This window comes from Phodopus roborovskii, unplaced genomic scaffold, assembly GCF_943737965.1.
Source record: "Phodopus roborovskii unplaced genomic scaffold, PHOROB, whole genome shotgun sequence".
Classification (NCBI taxonomy): Eukaryota; Metazoa; Chordata; class Mammalia; order Rodentia; family Cricetidae; genus Phodopus; species Phodopus roborovskii.
The window spans coordinates 5,516,142-5,536,596 of NW_026126546.1; the positions used below are offsets into that span (position 1 = coordinate 5,516,142).

Consider the following 20,455-nt stretch of genomic DNA (forward strand, 5'->3'; position numbering starts at 1 on the left):
CCTCTTATGCTGGGCTCTCGGAATCAGAGGCTGAGCCTAGCATGGGTGGTGCAAAGGTCTAAGGAATGGCCTAGGCGGAACAAGGGCACATGGCAAGATGTGAAAAGGCCAAGCAGCGCTGCAGCCTTGGGTCAGGTCTATCCTACACTGGTCCACGGGGATCTTGAAGATGAATGCACGTAAGAGGTGCCACGAAAGGTGGCTGTCTGATGTCAGCCTCTAGGACAGTGTGAGAGCCCCTTTTCATGGCTCAGCCGAGTTGAGAAGACCACCACCGACATCTGTGCCACATGCAAAGGGCCCTTTGGACCCCTGAATCAGAAAGTGGTATGAGCTGGAGGCAGGAGTTAACTAGGTGACTCCCAGACACCCTATACCACGCTCAGGAGAAACACAAGAATGTGGCTATGAGCTGGGAGAAGGCTGACACTCATGGATGCTGGTGGTCACTGTTCCTGCTGGGACTGGTACCATCACGGTCTACTGCAGACCTTAAGATCGGGGCAAACTGAGAGGCCACCATGCCCAGAGTAGTGAATGGGGGACAGGGAGATGATGAGCTCAGAGGCAATGGAGGAACAAGTCCCCACGGGTCCCCAGTTATTTCTGCAATGGGCATTCCAGACATGGTCCCTACCTGCAGCTCAGGCGCAGCCAGAGCCTGGTCCAGTTTCCGGAACTCTGCTTCCCGCCAGGCCATCTGTACCTGCTGCTGCAGCATCCGTGCCCGGACTCTGGGGAGAGCCAAACTCCGGTCCAGCTGAGTGAAGCAGCCCTGGGCCTCCTGCCTCATCCTGAGCAGGTCTTCTTCAGACAACGAGATGGCCGCACAGCAGAGCCTCCTGAGAGGGGACAATGACCACGGACACGGTCAGAGACAACATGGCAAGGGGTGGGCAGGGAGGCTGTAGACGAAACATCTATGAGCTAAATCTCTAGAGCAAAGAGCTTTTTAGATACTTACCCATGCCATCCTGGGTATTTCTTGAGTACCTAGTGTGTACAATGCAGTGTACCACCACTACCAGACAAGCAAGACACACCACCACAGAGCACAGCACTGAGTCTTGCATAAAGGATGGTGACCAATGACTCATTTAACACCCCAGTCCATGCTGGGCACCAGGCTGGATGGTGGACTGCTGGGAACTGAACTGGGTCCCCCTGATTATCTGTTCAAGGTCAACCCCACGCCACACTAGGGATGAGAGTTGCTACAAATAAGAGAAGTTAAGATTAGATGGCACTAGAAAAGAGAAGGCTCAGAGTATAAGTGGTGTCCTTAATCAGCATGGGAGACATGGGCACAGGGTGAGTTCCAGCTAGGGAATCTAAAGGCGGAGGAAAGAAGTGGTATGTCTGTGAGTCAACAAGAGCCAAGGATTGGCAACGATGGCCAAAACTAAGAAAAACAAGGAGCAGAGCATCCCTGAGCAGCTAGAGGGGACACGGCCACGCCCAGGTCCTCGTTTGGATTTCAGGAGAAAACTTGGTGCTGCTTGGTTGTGGCAGCCCCCAGAGCAGACACTGGCTGCCTCGCGGAGAAGCCTTCCTCCAGCCTTGAACCTGGGGGAATGAGCGGTGCTGGAAGTGATACCTCCTTGCTCCCACTTTGGACGGTGTGCATATATCTATGTTCCTGGAACATTTTTCTGAGCACACAAGCAAGGTTTGCCTGATTTTCCTGGCAGGTCTCTATCAACAGAAGCTGCATAAACCGAGCACTGTAAAGGCTTTGAAACTGAGAAATATTGGCAAAATACCTGCCCTGGGAAGTTAGGGGTGGGGCTCCGCATGGTCAGATCTGAGTGTAGAATGTGGGACTGAAAAGTTCTAGAATGTTTTCTGATGGAAATAGAGTCTGACTTCCAGGGATGCCCAGGATCCCCTCAGCTGACATCCTAAGACACCTCCCAGATTTTGGGTGCCTCTTCCTGGACCCTCTTCCCAGGACAGCCTCTTCCTGTTACCCTCTCGTAACAAGGACTCCCGAGCTACAAGGTTTCTGATATGAATAGTCATTACTCTCATTAGCCTTCTAATAGACTGGCCCTATGGCCGGGTCCCAGCCCTATCATTGACCATCAGAAAGCAGGTATGTGGGAGACAGGATCCTGCCTGGTGGGGCTCAGCATTAAGCCAGACACTTGGTTTGGATTCTATGGGTGAGGTTTAAAGACACTGTTATTTCTCTGCATCGGTTTCCCACTTTGCTTAGTGGGTTTGCTGTAGCCCATCCAGCTTACAAATGTGGATTTCAGAACCATAGTGAAGAACTATTTCTACTTAATGCCTCAGAAATGCAGGTCACAATCTTCAGGGTCTCAAATCATCAAAGCGTGGAAGCAGCTGGCAGTGTGAGCCTGGGAGTTAACCCTCCTCAACCCCTGGAGAAATCATAAGAGCTTGCTGATGGCCAATTGAGATGTCCCATTATTCTCTAAATGGCTAACTCAACAGTGGCTTTGGAAACATTTCCCGCAATAAGTGTTCAAACGAAGCAGAAGGAAATGGTCATTGGATAATGAGAATGTCAGATAGAATTCAAACACAGCAGAGAGTCCTGAACCAATGGGACTGTGGGAAGGTTTGGGCTGAGCATCGCCTGAGTTGACTAAAGACAGATGGTGGTTTTAAGAAGTGGATTTGGTTCTTACTGTGCTAGGGAGACAGCATCTTGTACTCCTGGGCAAGAAAGCAACAACTAACCAGACATTGGAAGACAAGGGAAGCCAGACTTACAAAGGCGGTGGGACTGACCAGGAGACTGCTGAATGCAAGCAAGACAACATCACTGGGAAGTGGCTCAGTGGATAAGAACACTTGCTGTGCAGTCATGAGGACTTGAGTTCAAATCCCCAGCACTCACATAAAAGGCCAGGTATGGCTGTGTGTACCTGTAACCACGGATTTGAGGAACAGTCACGGGCAAATCCTGAGAGGTTGCCACCCAGCCAGCCCACCAGAAATGGTGAAGCTTCCAGTTCAGTAAGGGACCCCGTTTTAAGTTAATAAGGTGGACAGCGATGGAGGACAACACCCAGCTTCTTCAGATGTCACATGGGTACATCCACCCACTCATGCACATGCATACATACACATGTACATACATGTACACATTCATATATCACACAAACCACACGCGCACACACACACCACATATGCATATCACACAAGCACTGCACACATACCACACACACATAAAAAGTCAATACCACATTCTGAACACACCTGGCCAGTTCTCCTGGCAGCAAGGCTGGTTCCTGGGAAGAGCACTGTTCTGGGAGAGGTATTAAACCATCAGAGCCAGCAAAACTGGAGTAACTTCCTCCAGGGCTCAGATAGACACTGCGTGACTCAGTGTCTACTCACAGGATCCCAAGGGCAACCCAGGCGCTTGCATCACACGCTTCAGACAGCATCGTGACTGCAGAAAGCACCCCAAATGATTTGGTATCATCACCTCATTTTACAGGCAAGAAAGGAAGGCCAGGAGTGGCTTAGCATCTCTCCCACATTCACACAGAGGGTGTCTCTCTGTCTACACAGCCCTGCTCATTCCACACTGGCCATGGCTGGAGCTCCTCCCCTTTCCCTCCCGCAAGCCCTCCATGCTTTGTGGACTGCCGTTATTATACTCCAAAGGTCCTCTTTGTGGGTCAAGCCACATCTTGGCTGGCACAAGTAACTGGCAAGTGTCCCAGGAAGTGCAATTGTCAGACAGAGCCCTCTCTGGATTCTGCCACTGACTGTCCCACTGCTCCCCCAGCTGTGTCTAACACATCATATGCAGCACCTGGTCACCATGGATGGCTGCGTCCTATAGGAGTAGCCATTGCAGGATTCTGTGTGGACAGTAAAATCACGAGTGAGTGGGAGGCATGCCAGGCAAAATCAGTGAGGCTGTGGCTACACCATGTGTTGCCTGGATTCCTGGTGACACTGCGTGGGTTGAGAGGGCCTCAACTACCTCATGCAAGCCTCAAATACTCTTCAAGTCCCTGAACCAGACAGCACAACTCTTTTGGTTTAGTTCTGGGAGGTAGGGTCTCACTATGTAGCCCAGGCTAGCCTCAAGCTCATGATCTCTTCCTGCCTGTGAATGCCTGGGTTACAGGAGTGTGCCACCATGCTTGGCAAGGTAGCATTTCGTTTTCATTTACTTGCTGCTTTATGTTGTGAATGCAAGTACAGATCTGTGTTTGTGTGTGCATGCACAGGTGTACAGGTATATGTACACGTGCATGCACATGAATGTGGAGACCAGAGGTCAGTGTTAGGTGTCTTCCTCAATCGTTCCCTACCTTATTCTTTTGAGAGAGTCTCTTAGTCTCTTATTGAGCCTGGAGTTTGCCAATTCGGTGACACTGTATGGACCCTCCTGTCTCTGCCTCCCCAGCGTTGGGATTACAGACTCTGCATTCAGCTCTTTTATTGGGTTCCAGGATCCTGACTCAGGTCATCATGTTAGTGCAGCAAGCACTTAATCAACTGAGCTATCTCCCTAGCATTTTTTTTTGCAGCATGGCATCACATAGCCCAGGCTGGCGCCGCGTATTGGCCCATGTCCCTGCCTCTACTTCCCAAGTGCTGAAATTCCAGGCCTGACTACCCAACCCAACTCATACCACACTTCCTATGGAGGGATCAGGCACACTTTACTCCCTGACAACACACTGGATGACCCACATAAATATATGTCCCCCAGAGAAGCTGGGTACCCACCTGGCCTATAGCACCCATCCCATGACAGCCCTGCAGGTCATATGTACTCCTGTGACTTGTAGGCCCAGTATGTATAGCTAATAAACACTGCAGATACTGTCTGTCCGGCGATGGCGTCACATGGTCAGTCATCCTGTCTCTCCCTCCCGCATGGACCACTCCCTTCCCAGTGTGATGGGTAAGGATGCTGAAGCACCCACACATCATCACTCACGTGAACACCAAGTGCTCCCAATGCCTCAGCTCTGCCTGCTCCTCGGTGCAGGCCTCTGGCAAATCCTGCTGTAGCCGCTGCCTCACACCCTGCACCAGCTCCTGGCCACGCTCTCTCTCCTCTGCCTCCAGCTGCGCAGTGCGAGTGGCAGACTCCCGACTGTGCTCCTCTAAGATCTGCTGCAGGAAGAGCCAGGGCGCACTACGTTTCAGCAGCTCCTGCGTCATGGCTGTGCTCTGCAGGCGCCTCAGCTCCTCCGTGGCTTTCTCAGACAGTGACACCGTCAGGACCCGGAGGTCATCCAGGGCAGACTGGTCCAGACGCTCCTGCAGCTCCTCCAGGGCAGCAATGTGCTCAGCCATCACACTCCTCCACTGGCACAGGTACTGGACTGCATCCTCTGCAGTGCTGGAGGCCTCTCCAAGGGACACCTGCTCCTTCTGCTGCTCCTTGTGCTGGCAGAAATGGGAGAAAGGGAAACCGGATGGGACAGGGCCCATGGGCGCAACAGCACAGGGATTCAGGGGTGATGAGGGACAATGCTTTCTGTAGAAACTTAAGGGGACATGAAAGGTATGTATGCACAGCCTTGTCCCCAACAATCTCACATTTAGAAAACTGTCCTTGGCACAACCAAACCCCAGGCTCTTGTGGCATAGACCCCCAAGTAGTTTGGGAGACTGAAGCAGGAGGATTGCAAATTCAGGGCCCAGCCTGGGAAATGGTGAATCCTGTATCAAAGTAAAGAGTAAAGGTTAAAACAGGGCTGGGGATGTAGCTCAGTGGCTGAGTGCTTTCCTAGCCTGTGCAAGACCCTCAGTTCAGAGCTGAGCGCGCGCGTGCACACGCACACACACACACACACACACACACACACACACACACACGTTTAACATTGAGGCTTGACAAGAAGCTATTTATTGACTAGGTAAAGCCCACCAGGGTTCTATCCTGACTCTCTCGTCCACAAGTCTGGCTCTCCCTCTGCCTCTAATTCTCCATCTGTCAAATGGTACTCAATTAATAACAGTACCTACACTACAATGGGGACCCTCGTGAGTTGCTCAATACATGCTCAGCCCTTGGGGAAATGCCTACGGCAAAGTCTGCTGCAACGCACACTTGCTGTTAGCCCTACTATGTGCCTGGCCAATGTTGCTGATGCCTGTGAGAGACAACGTAACAAGGAAGTCACTGGATCCTCTTAAGATCCTCTGAAGAGTCCAAACAAGTCCTGGAGAAAGGACCTCCTGAGTGATGAGCAGCTAGGGTCTGCAGTAGAAAAGACCTGCCCTGCAGGGGCATGCCCATGATGGCATCACCTGTAACTGCAGGCCCAGAACATCCATTCCATTTAAGAACATGAGGTGCTGCTCTTCCATCCATTCACACTGTGATAACTCAGCCATTCCTTCAGTCCTTCAGTAGTTTTTGAGTTACTGACTGCCTGTGTCCGGCCATATCCTTTGCATTGTGGATATCACATATAGCCTTCATGGAGCTATTACCTCTGTGTCACTCAGAATATTTATCAAGGTGACTGCTAGAAATAATGCTTGCGGGACACTGCCAAAATCTGTATGGAGTGTGGAAGCCCTCCTTCCAGAATTAACCTTGGATGGGGCCAGACCGTCTAGGGAGTGTGACTCTGTTTTTCCCATGTTAGTCCCTCAGAACTGGAAGGGGCGGTTCGTGATGAGATGTTCTTCGGTTATTAGTCGGAAGCTTGACTTTCTGCTGGACATGACATGATACTAAAAAGCAGTCTCTAGGCTTTCTTATCAGTGCTGATCTCAGCCTGGGCCAGAGAAGCTTCTACTTGCAGCTGACGGTGGTTCATACACGGACTCTCAATTGCTCAAAGTGCAGAGGACAAGAACTGTGTCGTGTCTTCCTCAGATGGGACATCTACATCACACCTCCTCCCCCAGAGGCACATGGGACAGTCAGAGAGCACTGTAAGAGCTGGAGGACTTAGAGAGTGGCCGGCCCTAAGAGAGTGGTACCCAGACATGACAAGGATGAACTCTCAGCTACTGTGGTGACATGCACAAGGCCTGCGTTAAGTCAAACCAGTGAACATACTGGCATGACGAGGAAAGGCTCACAATGCCCCACTCCTGGCCAAGGAACTACAGCAGTTAACTGCGTCAGGTGACAGTCGGGCTTATTCAGAGATGTGACCACCTCTCCCCCCGGTGTGTTGCCCATGCTCCAGTGATCTGCCTTACTCCCATGTGACTACGGGAACCACTAGTTAGACTTGATAGATTACATATTACAAAATATATATATTAGAGAGAGAGAGGTAGAGAGAGAGAGAAAGGGGCCACAGAGATGGCTGCTCTTCCAGAGGACCTGGGTTTGATTCCCAGCACCACCATGGTAGTTCATAACCATCTATAATTCCAGTTCCAGGGGCTCTCGGGATAACCAGTAGGTAGGCATATGGCAAACACACACACACTCACACTCACTCACACACACACACACACACACACACACACACAGGCAGAATCATCATACACACATCTGGGAGGGGTTAGAGGGGGAAGTTAGGGGTGGATAAGATCAAATTGCATAGTACTCATGAATGAGATTAACAAAGAATTAAAATAAAAAAACACTTTCTAATGATTTAGCTGAAAACCTCCTGGCTGGACCTTCTCTCCTCTCCACCCAGCTGGACCGACAGCTACCTCATGTCACCCTGGAGTCCCTGAGGTTGCATGTGACTTCCAAATCTGCTCTAACTTCTCACAAAGCTCAAGGGGCTGTGTCAATTTGGGTAGTTGCCAGCTTTCTATGGTTCTGTCTTCCAGCAAGTTAAATCATCTTTTCGTCTTAAAAGCTTTTCAACCTTCTGGGTCTGAACTGTAGGTCCAGCCCTCAGGCTAGCATTCCACACCTCCTTGACTTGGCCAGCTCTCCTCCAGCCTTGACCTCACCCCTCCACATATTCCAGCCCCATTCTGCACTCGGAGCTTGCTAAATTCAGCAGTGCACTCTGGTCTTAGCGCTTAAACCCGGCACACAGTGCTGTCGCGCTGCCCGCAACTTTGTGCTCATCCCTCTTGCCTGCCTCAAATGGCTATTTGTCCTCAGGCCCCATCTATTCTATGTGCTCTGGAAAGCCTTCCCCACTGCCACTTTTGCATCTCATAAGGATTAAAGACACTGTCTTATCTAACACTCAATACTGATTAAACATAAAGGTCAGCACGGATCACCATCCTCCAATTCTTTTCCAATGCAGACATTAATAGTCCACCGCAAACTCTGCTGTGCTGAGAAGTCACTACTAATCAACCACAGACAGCACCTCATGCCACCCGCTCTGGTCATCCGGTGCTGATATCAATGCCTGTTACCCATCCCGTGGGTAGGAAGGACTCTGCCAAGATAAAGACCACAGTGCCTCACATACCTTTTGAAGAAGTTCCCGCCTTCTCTTAGTTATCAATTTTTGGTGGAGCCTTTTCTTTTCTTGCTTTAAGTCATTGTCCAGCTTCTGTTTTATTGAAAAGGTTTCTGTCTGTGCACGCTCCAACAGCATTTCCATCTGATCTTCGTCCAAGTACCCGGCCCTACATGGAGAAGATGAGTCAGGGAATGCAGGCTCCTTCCCTCTGTAGGCTAGAATGCTACATGCCACTGGGACACAAGTTATCACACCAGCAGAGTGAGGCCAGGGTACTTGAAGATGGAAGGAAAACGCTCAGCCCCAGCGGTCGGGTGGATCAGACATAGGTAGAACAGGAGAAAAAGATGTCTGCAATGATCACTGGGTATGAAGAGTGCTTCCCAAGAAAGGAGGGGGGACCAAGAATCCTGGGTCAAGCGGAGGGAAAGGCAGAGAAGGGCTGTGGAGACGTCTAAGGACGCCTGGGTGACATTCCGATGACACCAGCATGCGAACAAGGGACTCATGCTACAGTTTGAATGTTCCCTTCAAAACGCTTGAGCTAAGAAGGAAAAGGGGAATGATTTGTGAGAGAGGAGGAGGCCGGCAAGAGAGCAAGAGAAGGGACAGGTGTGTGTGTTGTGTGTGTGTGTGTGTGTGTGTGTGTGTGTGTGTGTGTGTGAACAAAATGTAGTGGTATGCATTTATGAAAATTCCACATGGAACGCATGACTTCATATGCTAAGTTAAATTTTAATCTAAAGAGATGATCAGTGCTGTCACTGCAGGTGTGGGCTAACTGTGAAAGGGAGTCTCGTCCCCTTGCGCCCTCTCTTAAGCACGGTCACCATGCAGTGCCTTCCTTATGCATGGTCTGGCACAGCAGGACCCCTCAGCAGGTTCAGTTTCAGCCTTCCCAGGCTCCAGACAGACTATGCACCAAATGAATTGGCATTGAAGCCTGCTGTCACCCAATTTGTGAAGTCCCAAGAAGAGCAAACTTAGAGTATGAAGGACAGACACCATTCTTTAAGCGCCACGGCTTACTGTGTGTCAGCCACACCATCTCTGCCCTCAGATGGGGATTCACGTGCCAGCAGTTGGGTCCTGTGGCCTTCTAACAGGAACTGACTCACAAAAACCATTTGGACAGGTAGCGGGACTTCCCCGTGTCTGTGACTATGCGAGCCAGTCCCAATACTATCTCTCCCAATGTCGGTCCCGGTGTTTCTATTTGTCCTAGAGCCTTGGCAAGTATGTTCTTCTCCTGCTATCATGTCTCCCAGTCTGTTTGCATCCCCTGTATGTGTCCTCCAGCTCAGCCCAGCCCAGACACTCCTGGTTGAACGGGATAGGATGGGAAGGAAACAGGGGCTTTAGGGTTGTCAGTCTGTGGCTGGGGAAACACTTAAGTGGCTAAAACAGTCGCTGTGTAAACACAAGGACTTCAGCTCAGGTCGCAGCATCGATGTGCGAAGTGGGCATAGTAGCATGCTTCTGTCACCCCAGGCAGGAAAGGGGGTAATAATGGTGGTGGCGGTGGACAGGGCAGAGACAGGCAGATCCCAGGAGCCTACTGGACACCCAGGATAGCCCATCTCTGAGCTCCAGAGTCAGTGAAGAAATCCTGTCTTAATTAGTAAAGTAGAAAACCAGAGAATAAAACACCCTGTCAACCCCTGGCCTCCACATGTGTACATAGGTAAGCATGCAAAGACACACAGAGAGAGAGAGAGAGAGAGAGAGAGAGGGGAGAGAGAGGGAAGGAGGGAGGGAGAGGGAGCAAGAGAGAGGGAGGGAGGGAGGGAGGGTGGGAGGAGGGAGGGAAGGCGGTGAGGAGGAATGTTAAGTCTGTGCCCATTATTCAAATCAAAACTCAAAATAAGAGGTAAGATGGCCTTCCCTGGACACTGCTCGGGGTAGCCAAGCAGCTGCCATTTCTTCGGAGAAAAATGAGGGGCCCTTCTTCCCTCCTTTCACTTCAGTGAAAATTAATTAGAAATGCCAAGCAGACTGCAGAGATGAATCCGTTAACATCTTAAGACGGGAAAAGCCTACACAGTCTGCATCTTACTGAATCTTTATGAAACTGAAAAGTCCCCATACTATGACCTGAAGCGTAGAATTAGTTTGGTCACAAGCAGGGCCAACTACACAGACAGCTAGGTCCCTGGTGTTTTATACTGAGACAGCACATCTCACTGTTTACAAGGAAGCTGCCTCACGGCACACCTGGGCAGGGACTGTGACAAGAGGCAATGAGTGGCACTTCTAGAGCCCTGCCTGACACTGTTCACCTGACACCACCCCAGAACTGCTGAGAAAAACCATGTGGGCCCAAGCCAAACCTCCGTGTCTATTTCTCTCACTGGCGAGGGCCAATGCTAGTGTTTCAGGTGCTTAAGCCTGAACAGTAGTGGGCTGACCCACCACACAGTCAATGACAGCCTTCTTCATGGATTTATCCAGAAAATGTGGCTCAGATTTTGCTCCTCTGAATGGTCCAAAACAGGAATATAAAGCTAGCAGAGGCTGAGTGGTTTGGACATGGGGTGGGGGTAGGGGGTCATCGTAAAATTGTCTTGACTACCACGTATGCTTTTGAAATGTCTACTGCGAGGGAATTTCACAACAAAAGAATCCCCTCGATGAACCAGGCAACAGCACTCGGGCAGAGCTGAGTGGACAGGAGGGACTGGTCTTGGGAGTGGGTCAGCCTCCTTCTGCTGTTGAATGGGAAGGCTGGGGCAGCTTCTCTGCCCCCTCTCCCCCCACGGCTACACACAAACCTCTCGTGTTTGTGGATGAGGCTTGTCAGCTGAGTGGCTGCAGTGCTCAGCAGGCCTTGCACGCGGGTCTCCATGGCCTGCAGGCTCTGGACCAGGTACTCCCTATGACCAAACCTCTTGCTGAGATGGTACCTCTTGGTGGCCTGGAAGAAGTCCGTCAGCTCCTCTACACTCTCCTGTTTTACAGGATGAGACATATGCCTCATTAGAACGTCGGGAAGCATCTGTGAACATTTAAAGCACGACCTTTCCTTTTGGAAGGCAGTCTACAGGCTGGCATCGAGGTGAACACCTTGACCTTCCCTGCCGTAGCAAAGGCTATGAGGAAGTGGGGGAGGGCAAATAACAAGGCTCTGAGGCCTGCCCTGGTGACCAGATGTAAGCCATCTCCCCCTCAGCAATGTGCCTGCACCACCAAAGATGGCATGTATTACCATCATTCAGCCTGCACCCACCAAGCACAGCCCTGTGGTGATAATTTGTTGATGATCTAACAAATAAAGCTTGCCTAAGATCAGGGAAGCAAAGCGGGCAGCCACTACAGAGTTCTCACCTCTACCAATGTGGAGACCAAAGAGGCGATCCACCAACCCCCAGACTGCACTGCTCTCCATCAAACCTCCGACTCCCTTCAGCTCCTATCTCCTCCTGCTTTATATTTCTCTCAAGTGCTGGAATTAAAGGTATGGGATCCCAAGTGAGGAGATCATCTTTGTGTAGCTCAAGGTGGCCTTGAACTAATAGAGATGCATTTGCGTCTGTCTCCCCAAGTGCTGGGATTAAAGGTGTGTGCCACCACTGCCTGGCCTCTATGGCTAACTAGTGTGGCTAGCTTTGCACTCTGATATTCAGGCAAGCATTATTTGTTAGATCATAAACAAAATGTCACCACACAGCCCAGCTTGGGATGTCCCATAGCCTTGCACTTTGAGTCAATGTCGATGTTCTGGGGTGAATCAACCACTTCCTCAGCCCCATGGTGGCTGAGGAGATGGGACAGACAGGGCGGATGCAAAGGGCAGCATTGGGGAGTCACAGTAACAATTGCTGTCTCAAGTCTGTGCCCTCTGAGTAAGAGTGCTCTGGGCCTCCCCCCATTTTACCTGGAGGAGAGAATTATTATTTCCAATTTACAGATAAGGAAACCAAGTTCACATCACACATTACACTGCTGGACATGGTTGAGCACAGATGAGGAAATCCAGTTCATACCATGAGACTGGAAGCACCTAGGCAGATTTCTGAGGTCAGCAACCTGGGTCTGGGTTCCGGACTCTATGGTTCAGGTGAGGGGGGCCTGTCCTCCAAACCCAGATGTCACCAGCAAACCAGTGACAATAGTGGTCCATTCAGAGCAGCTGCACCAGTGGCCATCCCATGAGCCAGGGTTGCTTCTCTTTGTGGAGACTCTGGTGACCCACTGAGAGAAAAGATGCCTGGACAGGCCCCTCTCACATAAGCTGAGGCCTGACCGTGTCTGAGCATCTGAGGATCTGCACTGTTCGGTGAGATGCTGCATGGTCAGGAGTGTGAAGCAAAGCCGGCCTTCCCTGGGCCTTCGGGGCTCCAGAGCTCCCAAAGCTGGGATTTTTGCGGCAACACTCCATTGGTTTCTGTAAAGCCAGATCCACGCGCCATCGGGAAGTTCACAGCCAGCTCTAACACCTGAGCAGTGCAGTGTATACACAGTACCAATGTCAGTGACATGCTCTTTCTCAGTGTTGGGTACTAGGCATCAGTGCCGTGCATCATGGGAATGAAGTAAACTCAAGGTCAGGGATGTTATACATGAACAGCTGCCATCACAGTGTGCTCATGGGGGAAACCCCAGTTCCACGTGGAGAGGTGGTGTGTTCTCTCTGGGAGTCTTCCTTCCTACAGTCTTGGGGTGATGACTTCTCCTCTCTTGCCCACTCAGCATCTGCCAGAACCCCAAATCTGAAGCTAGAGTTGGATGGCCACCCTCAGTTGCCATTGCTAAAGATTAGATGAAGGCTGAGTCCTGTGGCCTCCTGGCTGCTCCTCTGTTGTTCTCCGTCATTTCGACGTGGGGAAATTGCCTGCAATACTGACACGCTCAGGAAACTACCGTCACTACCAACTAGGAACCAATTCAGCCTACACAAACAACCTTTACACTCGTGTTTCCGGGACCATCTGGGTATAGACCCTCTCTGTCCTAGATATACATGCACATGTAGGTGCGTTATCTAACATTTAATGATGTTTGTACTACTGTATGTGCCTGTGTGTGTGTGTGTGTGTGTGTGTGTGTGTGTGTGTGTAACATTTTATATGAAGCTTTAAATGATTTGCCAGGGATCAGCTCATTAAACCTTCACTACACCAGGCCCAACAGCTGACACAGATAGAGGCAGAATCCAGCCCACGGAAGTGTGAGCACACCGCTTGCACTATGGGCCGCCTTCTGCCCTGCACACCTGAAACTCATTCCTTTATCAGAAGGAAGAAGGAATAGAGAGCTCATCGGTGCCCAGAACAGAAAGAAAACAGGGCTCAGCTCTAGGAGGGAAAGTCACTCAGGGCTTAGAAATGCCTCTATGGGGCAAGCCTGAGCACAGACGTTACCTGTGTTTTAGAATAGTCTTGCAGCAGCATTTTAGCCACCTCAGGCCTCAGTTCCCCTTTGGCCACAGCACTCTGTATCTGGGTATAGACGATGCTGTGTAATTCATTTCTCTGGAAAACAACCAGCTGCCTGAGTGCTTGGGCAAAGTCCTCTGCTTGGTGCAGGGCGAGGGACCTCTGCATTTCCTCCTGCTCCAGGCCATGGAGGGTCCGCAGAAGGTTGCTGCACTCTGCAGCAGACTGTGGAGAGAAGAAGAATCTGTGAGAGACAGACAAACAGATGTGAATGTGCACCTACGTGCACCCATGTGTGCAATATACACACAGATAACACACATAAGCAATGGACACGGAAGCACACTCAAAACAGACAAACAATGCACGCCCACATTGTATTGCATCCACATGTCATATATAGGCACAATGTGCACATGTAACCACATATGAACCATGTGCAATGTACATAGGCGTATGTGCATGTACAGATATACACATCTTCATTATGTACACGTATGTGTGTTCACACAGCAGTACATCCTAAGATAGACAAGTGTGTGTGTGTGTGTGTGTGTGTATACATGATACTCACACAGACACACAAAAACACTTGCGTATAAATACAGTGCACCCAGGCATACACACATAGCATGCACACAGGCATGCATGCATGCACAAACAAACACACACACACACACACACACTGCCCCAAGCTGACAGTGTGAGCCTGCTGAGTGTGAGTCCTAGGAAGGTGCTATTCCAACGCATCCTTCCCTGTTATCTGAATTTTCTGCCAGAGCAGCTATAAAACAGAAAGTTCACAGTGGGCGGGCATGTGCCAATTTGCAAATCTGATTGCTTGAAAAGTGTCTTCAAGAAATGGAAACCTCCGAATCGCACAGTTAGACTCCCAAGATGACTCCCATCACCGATGATGAGAAAAATGCCAGTAATCAGTCCTGAGCTCAGCTTCTCCAGGAAGGGGGAAAGAGCTGCTGAGAAATGGTATCTGGCTGCCTGTGCTGAGATCTGGGGTGGCTGCACCCCACGGGCAGGACTTCCACCTGGAGCTCCTCTATCACTTTTGGGTAGGTGGGATCATACAACCCCAGTGGAAATGTCTGGTGACACTTCCATGTGTGAGGGTGTAACCTGGAACATGATGGGCTGTCCACTTCTCTCTCTCTCTCTCTCTCTCTCTCTCTCTCTCTCTCTCTCTGTGTGTGTGTGTGTGTGTGTGTGTGTGTGTGTGTGTATGCATGTGCGCGCTCATACCTACATGAAGGCCAGAGGTTAACATTTAGTGCCTTCCTCTTCCATTGTCCAACTTACTCATTGAGACAAGGTCTGTCACTGAACCTGGAGCTCTTCATTTCGGCTAGGCTGGCTCACCAGTGAGCCCCTGGGCTCTGTCTCCGCCCTCTCAGAGGCGGAGTTAGTTATGTGTCACCATGCCTGCTTTTACATGGGTACTAGGAATCCAAACTCAGACACTCACATTTGCATAGCAGGCTCTTTACCCACTGATCTCCTTACCCCACCCCAGTGTCTTGATGAATTAGGTCCTTCTTTCATGGCCTATGGATAAGATGGGGTTGAGGGAAGGCTCCATCATCGGTGGAAATGGCTATGTCACAGGTGAGCCTTTATAGAGGAGTACTCACTAAAAAGAGAGACAGTCTCTCTTCTGTTGGCCATAAACCCAAAAGTGACTGTGGAGTGTCAAAGGAAGCTTCCAGAAGCTGAGAGTTAGCCCTACACATGCTAAAGTACAGAGGAGACTTCGGTTGCAAGCTTCAGACATCCTGAGCACAGGACCCAGCTGAGCTCTAGGTCTTTTGTCATGGAAGCTGGGAGATTCTGCTGTTGTAAGTGCCTGGACGTGAGTGGCTCATTACACAGCCATCAAAAATGGACATCTTCCCATTTGCAGGGTCAGAGCCATAGGCTTAGAGACATTCTGGCCCTTTGCCTAAGTTCTCCATCAACAAAACTTTAAGGTGTGGGTTCTGAAGCCACACAGAGAGAAGGCAGCACACTACCCCTGCAAGACCAGTGAGCATGCGCATGGAGCAGAGCATGGTCTGATCTGCCCACTCCTTCAGAGAAACACTAAACCCACCAGAGTTCTTGTTGTTTCACGAGTTTTAATACTTTTTATTTTCTGTGTTGTGACTGTTTTGCCTGCATGTATGGATGTGCGCAACATGTGGGCCTGGTACCATCTCATGCATGTCTAGCACCTCGGAGACCAGAAAAGGGTATCATACCCCTTGGTTGTGAGCTGCCATGTGGGTGCTGGGGATCAAACCCAAGTCCTCTGGAAGAGAAGTCAGTGCTCTTAACTGCTGAGCCCTTGTTTTGTTTAGAGAAAGAAGGAAGGTCTTAAGTAGCCTGGACTGTTTCTGAGCTTACCAGATGGCTGAGGGTAACTCTGAACTCCTGATCTTCCTGCCTCTATCTCCCAAACGCTGGGATTACGGTCATAAGCCACCCTGCTTGAAGAAACCCACAGTTTTAATATAAGGGTTTCTATTTTAGATGCTGTCAGTAAATGTGCACTGTAAGTAAGATATCATTAGAAATTCCCCCCCCCACCTAGCAGTCTGCACCAAATCCCTACTGAACTTCCCAGTGAAAGGGGCTTTTCACAGAAAGGAGGTGTGACCAGCAAGGTGCTTCAGCCAACCAAAGGCTGGCTTTGAGCTGTCCCAGAGCTCTACACCGTTCAAAATGTGAAACTACGATTTCCTTGGTTACGCTCCTTGTACTCCATTCATCGAGACTGGCAGAATGTAAAACTGTTTTGTAAAAATATGTCTATCAGACATGCAATGTCAAGTTCTCACACAGAAGGAATCTTTCTCTTTCAGAAGCTTAAGAAGGAGTTAGGAAGTCTCCCTGGACCCAGGCAGGACACAGGTCCTTAAATGGCAAAAAGTGCCTAGGTAAAAGAGAGGGACCAGCCTTGCTGTGTTGCACCACACACACATTTTGTGGGCATCTGTAGCCCTCCAGTGTTCTGCTACCTCTGTTCAGGGTGCTATTTATAATGGGTGAGGAGGAGGAGAAGGAAGGTCAGGTCAGGAACTCAGGCAGCCTCAGAGAGCTGAGCTGTGAAGCTCTGCTTTCCTGGGCATCGGTTTCCCCGTCTTCAAGAGTAAATACTTCATGTGTTTTATGTGCGAGGTTTCCTTAAAGAAGGCAATAATCCGCAAACCTCAACTTGGCAGCATCTACAGTCACCTGGGGAAGAGTCTCAGTGAGGAAACGCCTTGAGCAGGATGGCCTGTGGGCACATCGACGGGGCCTGTCTGGGTTACTTTAATTAATGTAATCAATGCTAAGAGTGGACAGCACCATTCCCTAGGCTTGGATATTAAACTACGCAAGAGCCGAGGGAGCAAACTGAGCACTAGCATGCTGTGTGCGTTTCTCTCTGCTCTTGATCGTGGGTATGATATGACAAGTTGCTCTCAGTGTCTGCTGCCTCGACTTCCCAGTCGTGCTGGACCATGAGTAACCTGGAACTGTGAGCTAAAATGAATCCTTTTCTTCTTTTCTTCTGTCAGAGTACTTCATCATAGCAACAGAAGGGGTGTGGTGATCTGAATACAAAATGTATCTCCCCCCCCCCAGTGACTGACTTGGTCCCCAGCTCATGGTGCTGTCTGGAGAGATCATGGGACTTTAAAGCCATCACTGTGTCTCTAGGTGAGGCACACAGCAGGCATTTAATAAAAGTAGGCAATCAATGATAAGCAAATGGCTCTCTGTTCCACTGTGGGTTTTGCAGAGGGCTTTTCTAATAGAATGGGAAAACTTTTCTGTGGAGAACCAGAAGAAAAATTCACACTTTGCAGGCCATGTGAGGTATGGTTGGGTTTTCTGCAATTCAATTATGGTGCAAAGACTATACTGAATTCATGGGCTACATGAAAACAGTCCAGGCTGGACTAGTGTCCAAGGCTCAGTCTACAAACTGTTGCTTTGGATTTATTTTATTTGGGGTCTCCCATGTGACTAAACTGATAGGGAACTCACTTTGTTGTCCAAGCTGGCTTGTACTATTTTTGTAGGGAAAATCAATACCCAAAACTCAGAACAAATTCTGATGAGGTGATGTTGGGGTTGAATCACTACATTCCAAGTTATTAAATGCACTCTCCCTAAGAGCCTGGCTTGGGCAGGTGAGGGAGGGCTGAACCACAGTGGTAGATCAAGCATTAGAGAAGGACAGGGGTGGGGGGTGGGGGGGAGGAGCTCACCAGAGAATCGAGAGTGGGCAGAATGGCATCCACCCCCAAATACATGCACAAGTCTAGATCCTGACCTCATAACTTGGGAAACAAATAAATTTGAACTTCTAAGGGTTTTTGCAAGTCAAACCAAGTGAAGGATCTCATATGTACATCCAGGGTCCTGAATCAAATGACAAGTTTCCTTACAGGAGACAGAGAAGAGCGTCAGGGTTCCAGGAAGAGGCCACGAGAGGATGGAGCAGGGTTAAATCAACTTAGCTACAACTCCAAACACACAAGGAACCACCAGCAAATTCGTCAAACCAGGAAGGCCCTCCCTAAAGACCCCAGAGGTAGCTGGGTCCCGCTGATAACCTGAACTGGCTTTCAGAACCACAAAAGAATTCATTCATTATCTCTCTCTCTCTCCCTCTCTCTCTCTCTCCCTCTCTCTCTCTCTCTGTCTCTCTCTCTCTCTCTCACACACACACACACACACACACTCGCGTGTGTGCGTGCGTGCGTGCGCGTGTGTGTGTGTGTGTGTGTGTGTGTGTATGTATGTATGTGTGTGTGTGTGTGGCACCTTGTTCTAGCAGCCACAGGAAGCTAGTATAGCATCTACACAGGCCACAAAGCCCCACCCCAAACAAGAGAGGACTGAAGCAGCAGACCCCTGGATCAGGGGGACAGGTGGCTCACAAGTGAACCCTGCTTGTCCTCCACTGCAGCGCTGACTGCTGAAGACTGAGTGACCCTGAGCCACCAACTGAGAGCTTTCATTCACTCCCTGAGACATACTATGTTTGCCTGGCAGGTGGGGCCTGGAGGCAACTGTCAGGCAGTTCCTCCAAGCTGCCTCCAGAGCACACGGGTGGTCACACCTGTGCAGGTATAGGTCACATGGTCTGGACACCCTCCTCTCTTGAGGGAAGACAATTCAGACTTGCTCAGCTGTGCCTGGGAGACCGCATCTCTCAGTTTGGCAACTGGCATCTTAACTATCTCTCTTTCGTTGCTTAGCCCATCCACTCTGAGGGGCGCTCAGAGGACTTAGGATATATATAGGGCACCAGATGCAGACCCAGGATAATTTGTGTAACAATGTCTTCCAAATTAACACTCCCTCCTAGAGGGAGGAGAGAGGCTCGTAGACTCAAGAAGTAAACAAAATGAACTAAAGTCAGAAAGTAAAGGGAACTCTGAAGGCTCCTCCCCAATAATTGTTCTGTGGAGGGGACCCATGGCTACCTGCAAATAGAGCAGGGAACTCAAGGGACGCAGCCTCTGTGAGGCATTCATTTTAAGTTAATCTTTGGTTCATGTTCACTCATGTTTTGCCTGCATGTGTATCTGTGTGAAGGTGTGAGAGCTAGTTATGAGCTGCCATATGGGGGCTGGGAATTGAACCCAGATCCTCTGGAAGAACAGACAGTGTTTTTGACTGCTGAGCCATCTCTCCAGCCCCATTCATTAGTCATGCCGTGGTGGGCTTTAAAGGTAATGCAACTGCTTCGAGTCTCCCATGCCCCATAATAACTTCAACAAGCTCGATGGTTCACTAAGCCAGACTCAGGGGGCATCGTTTTCCTGGTCTGTCATTGATGCCATGTCAAGAGGGAGTAGACATTTGTTTAGGTCTCCACAGGAAAAGTCTCACAACAATTGTAAGTCCAGGCATGCTTGGCTCCAGACATGTGCAGGACGGAGCTGTGATTTAGCAAACAGTAGTCTCCCAAGGACACATGTACTTACTCTGACATCACAACCAACCATGAATGGCCACACCCTCTGCTAAAGAAGCCTTTCTACTCTCCCCGTGACCACTACAGCACCATGAACAGAGCTGTATTATAACATGGCTGATTCATGTCCTTTTTTTTTTTTTTCAAATATGAGACTATTTCATTATAACATGAGCTTCTTGAATGAATGCAAGAGGTTGGATTCAACGTGGTGTCCGAAGTTTCTAGCCTAAAGGAGAGAGGCAGTAAGATACCCATAAATCCTAGTGAGCTCTTATGGATGGACAGGTGCAGGGTACAGGGCTTGTGGATAGATGTGTGAATGGATGGAAGTGTAGGTGAACAGGAAGGGCAAACTGATGGATGGATGTAGATGATAGGAATATGTGTGAGTGGGTATACAGATAGATACACAAGTAGGTGGTAGATCAATAGATAGATACAATCATGTGTGGGTGGGTGCATAAATAGATAGGTGGGTGGGTGAATGAGTGGGTGGCTGGAAGAGAAGATGTGTGAATAAATGCATGAATAAATGGGCGAGTAAAAGAAAAGTTGCATGGATGGGAGGATGGAAGCATACATGAATGGCTAGGTGAATAGGTGTATGGATATATATATATATTGAATTGATGGGTAGATGAAGGGGTAGATGCATAGATAGATGAATAGATGCATGCATGGATGGATGGATGGGTAGATAGGTGGCTAGATAGGTGGATATAGGTGGATGGATTGATGAATGGATCAAT

The 20,455-nt window shown here is 49.6% G+C and overlaps 1 protein-coding gene across 1 annotated transcript in view; it reads right to left on the bottom strand.

Annotated features, from left to right (window-relative positions):
• Positions 1 to 20,455, bottom strand: part of Evc2 (EvC ciliary complex subunit 2) — an 81,977-nt gene that overhangs the window by 30,716 nt on the left and 30,806 nt on the right. The window contains exons 9-13 of the mRNA XM_051200259.1: positions 13,721 to 13,960; positions 11,132 to 11,307; positions 8,367 to 8,526; positions 4,940 to 5,394; positions 638 to 842 (exon numbers count right to left, since the gene is read on the bottom strand). Coding sequence (XP_051056216.1) covers positions 638 to 842; positions 4,940 to 5,394; positions 8,367 to 8,526; positions 11,132 to 11,307; positions 13,721 to 13,960 — 1,236 coding nt within the window. The remainder of the gene's footprint in view (positions 1 to 637; positions 843 to 4,939; positions 5,395 to 8,366; positions 8,527 to 11,131; positions 11,308 to 13,720; positions 13,961 to 20,455) is intronic.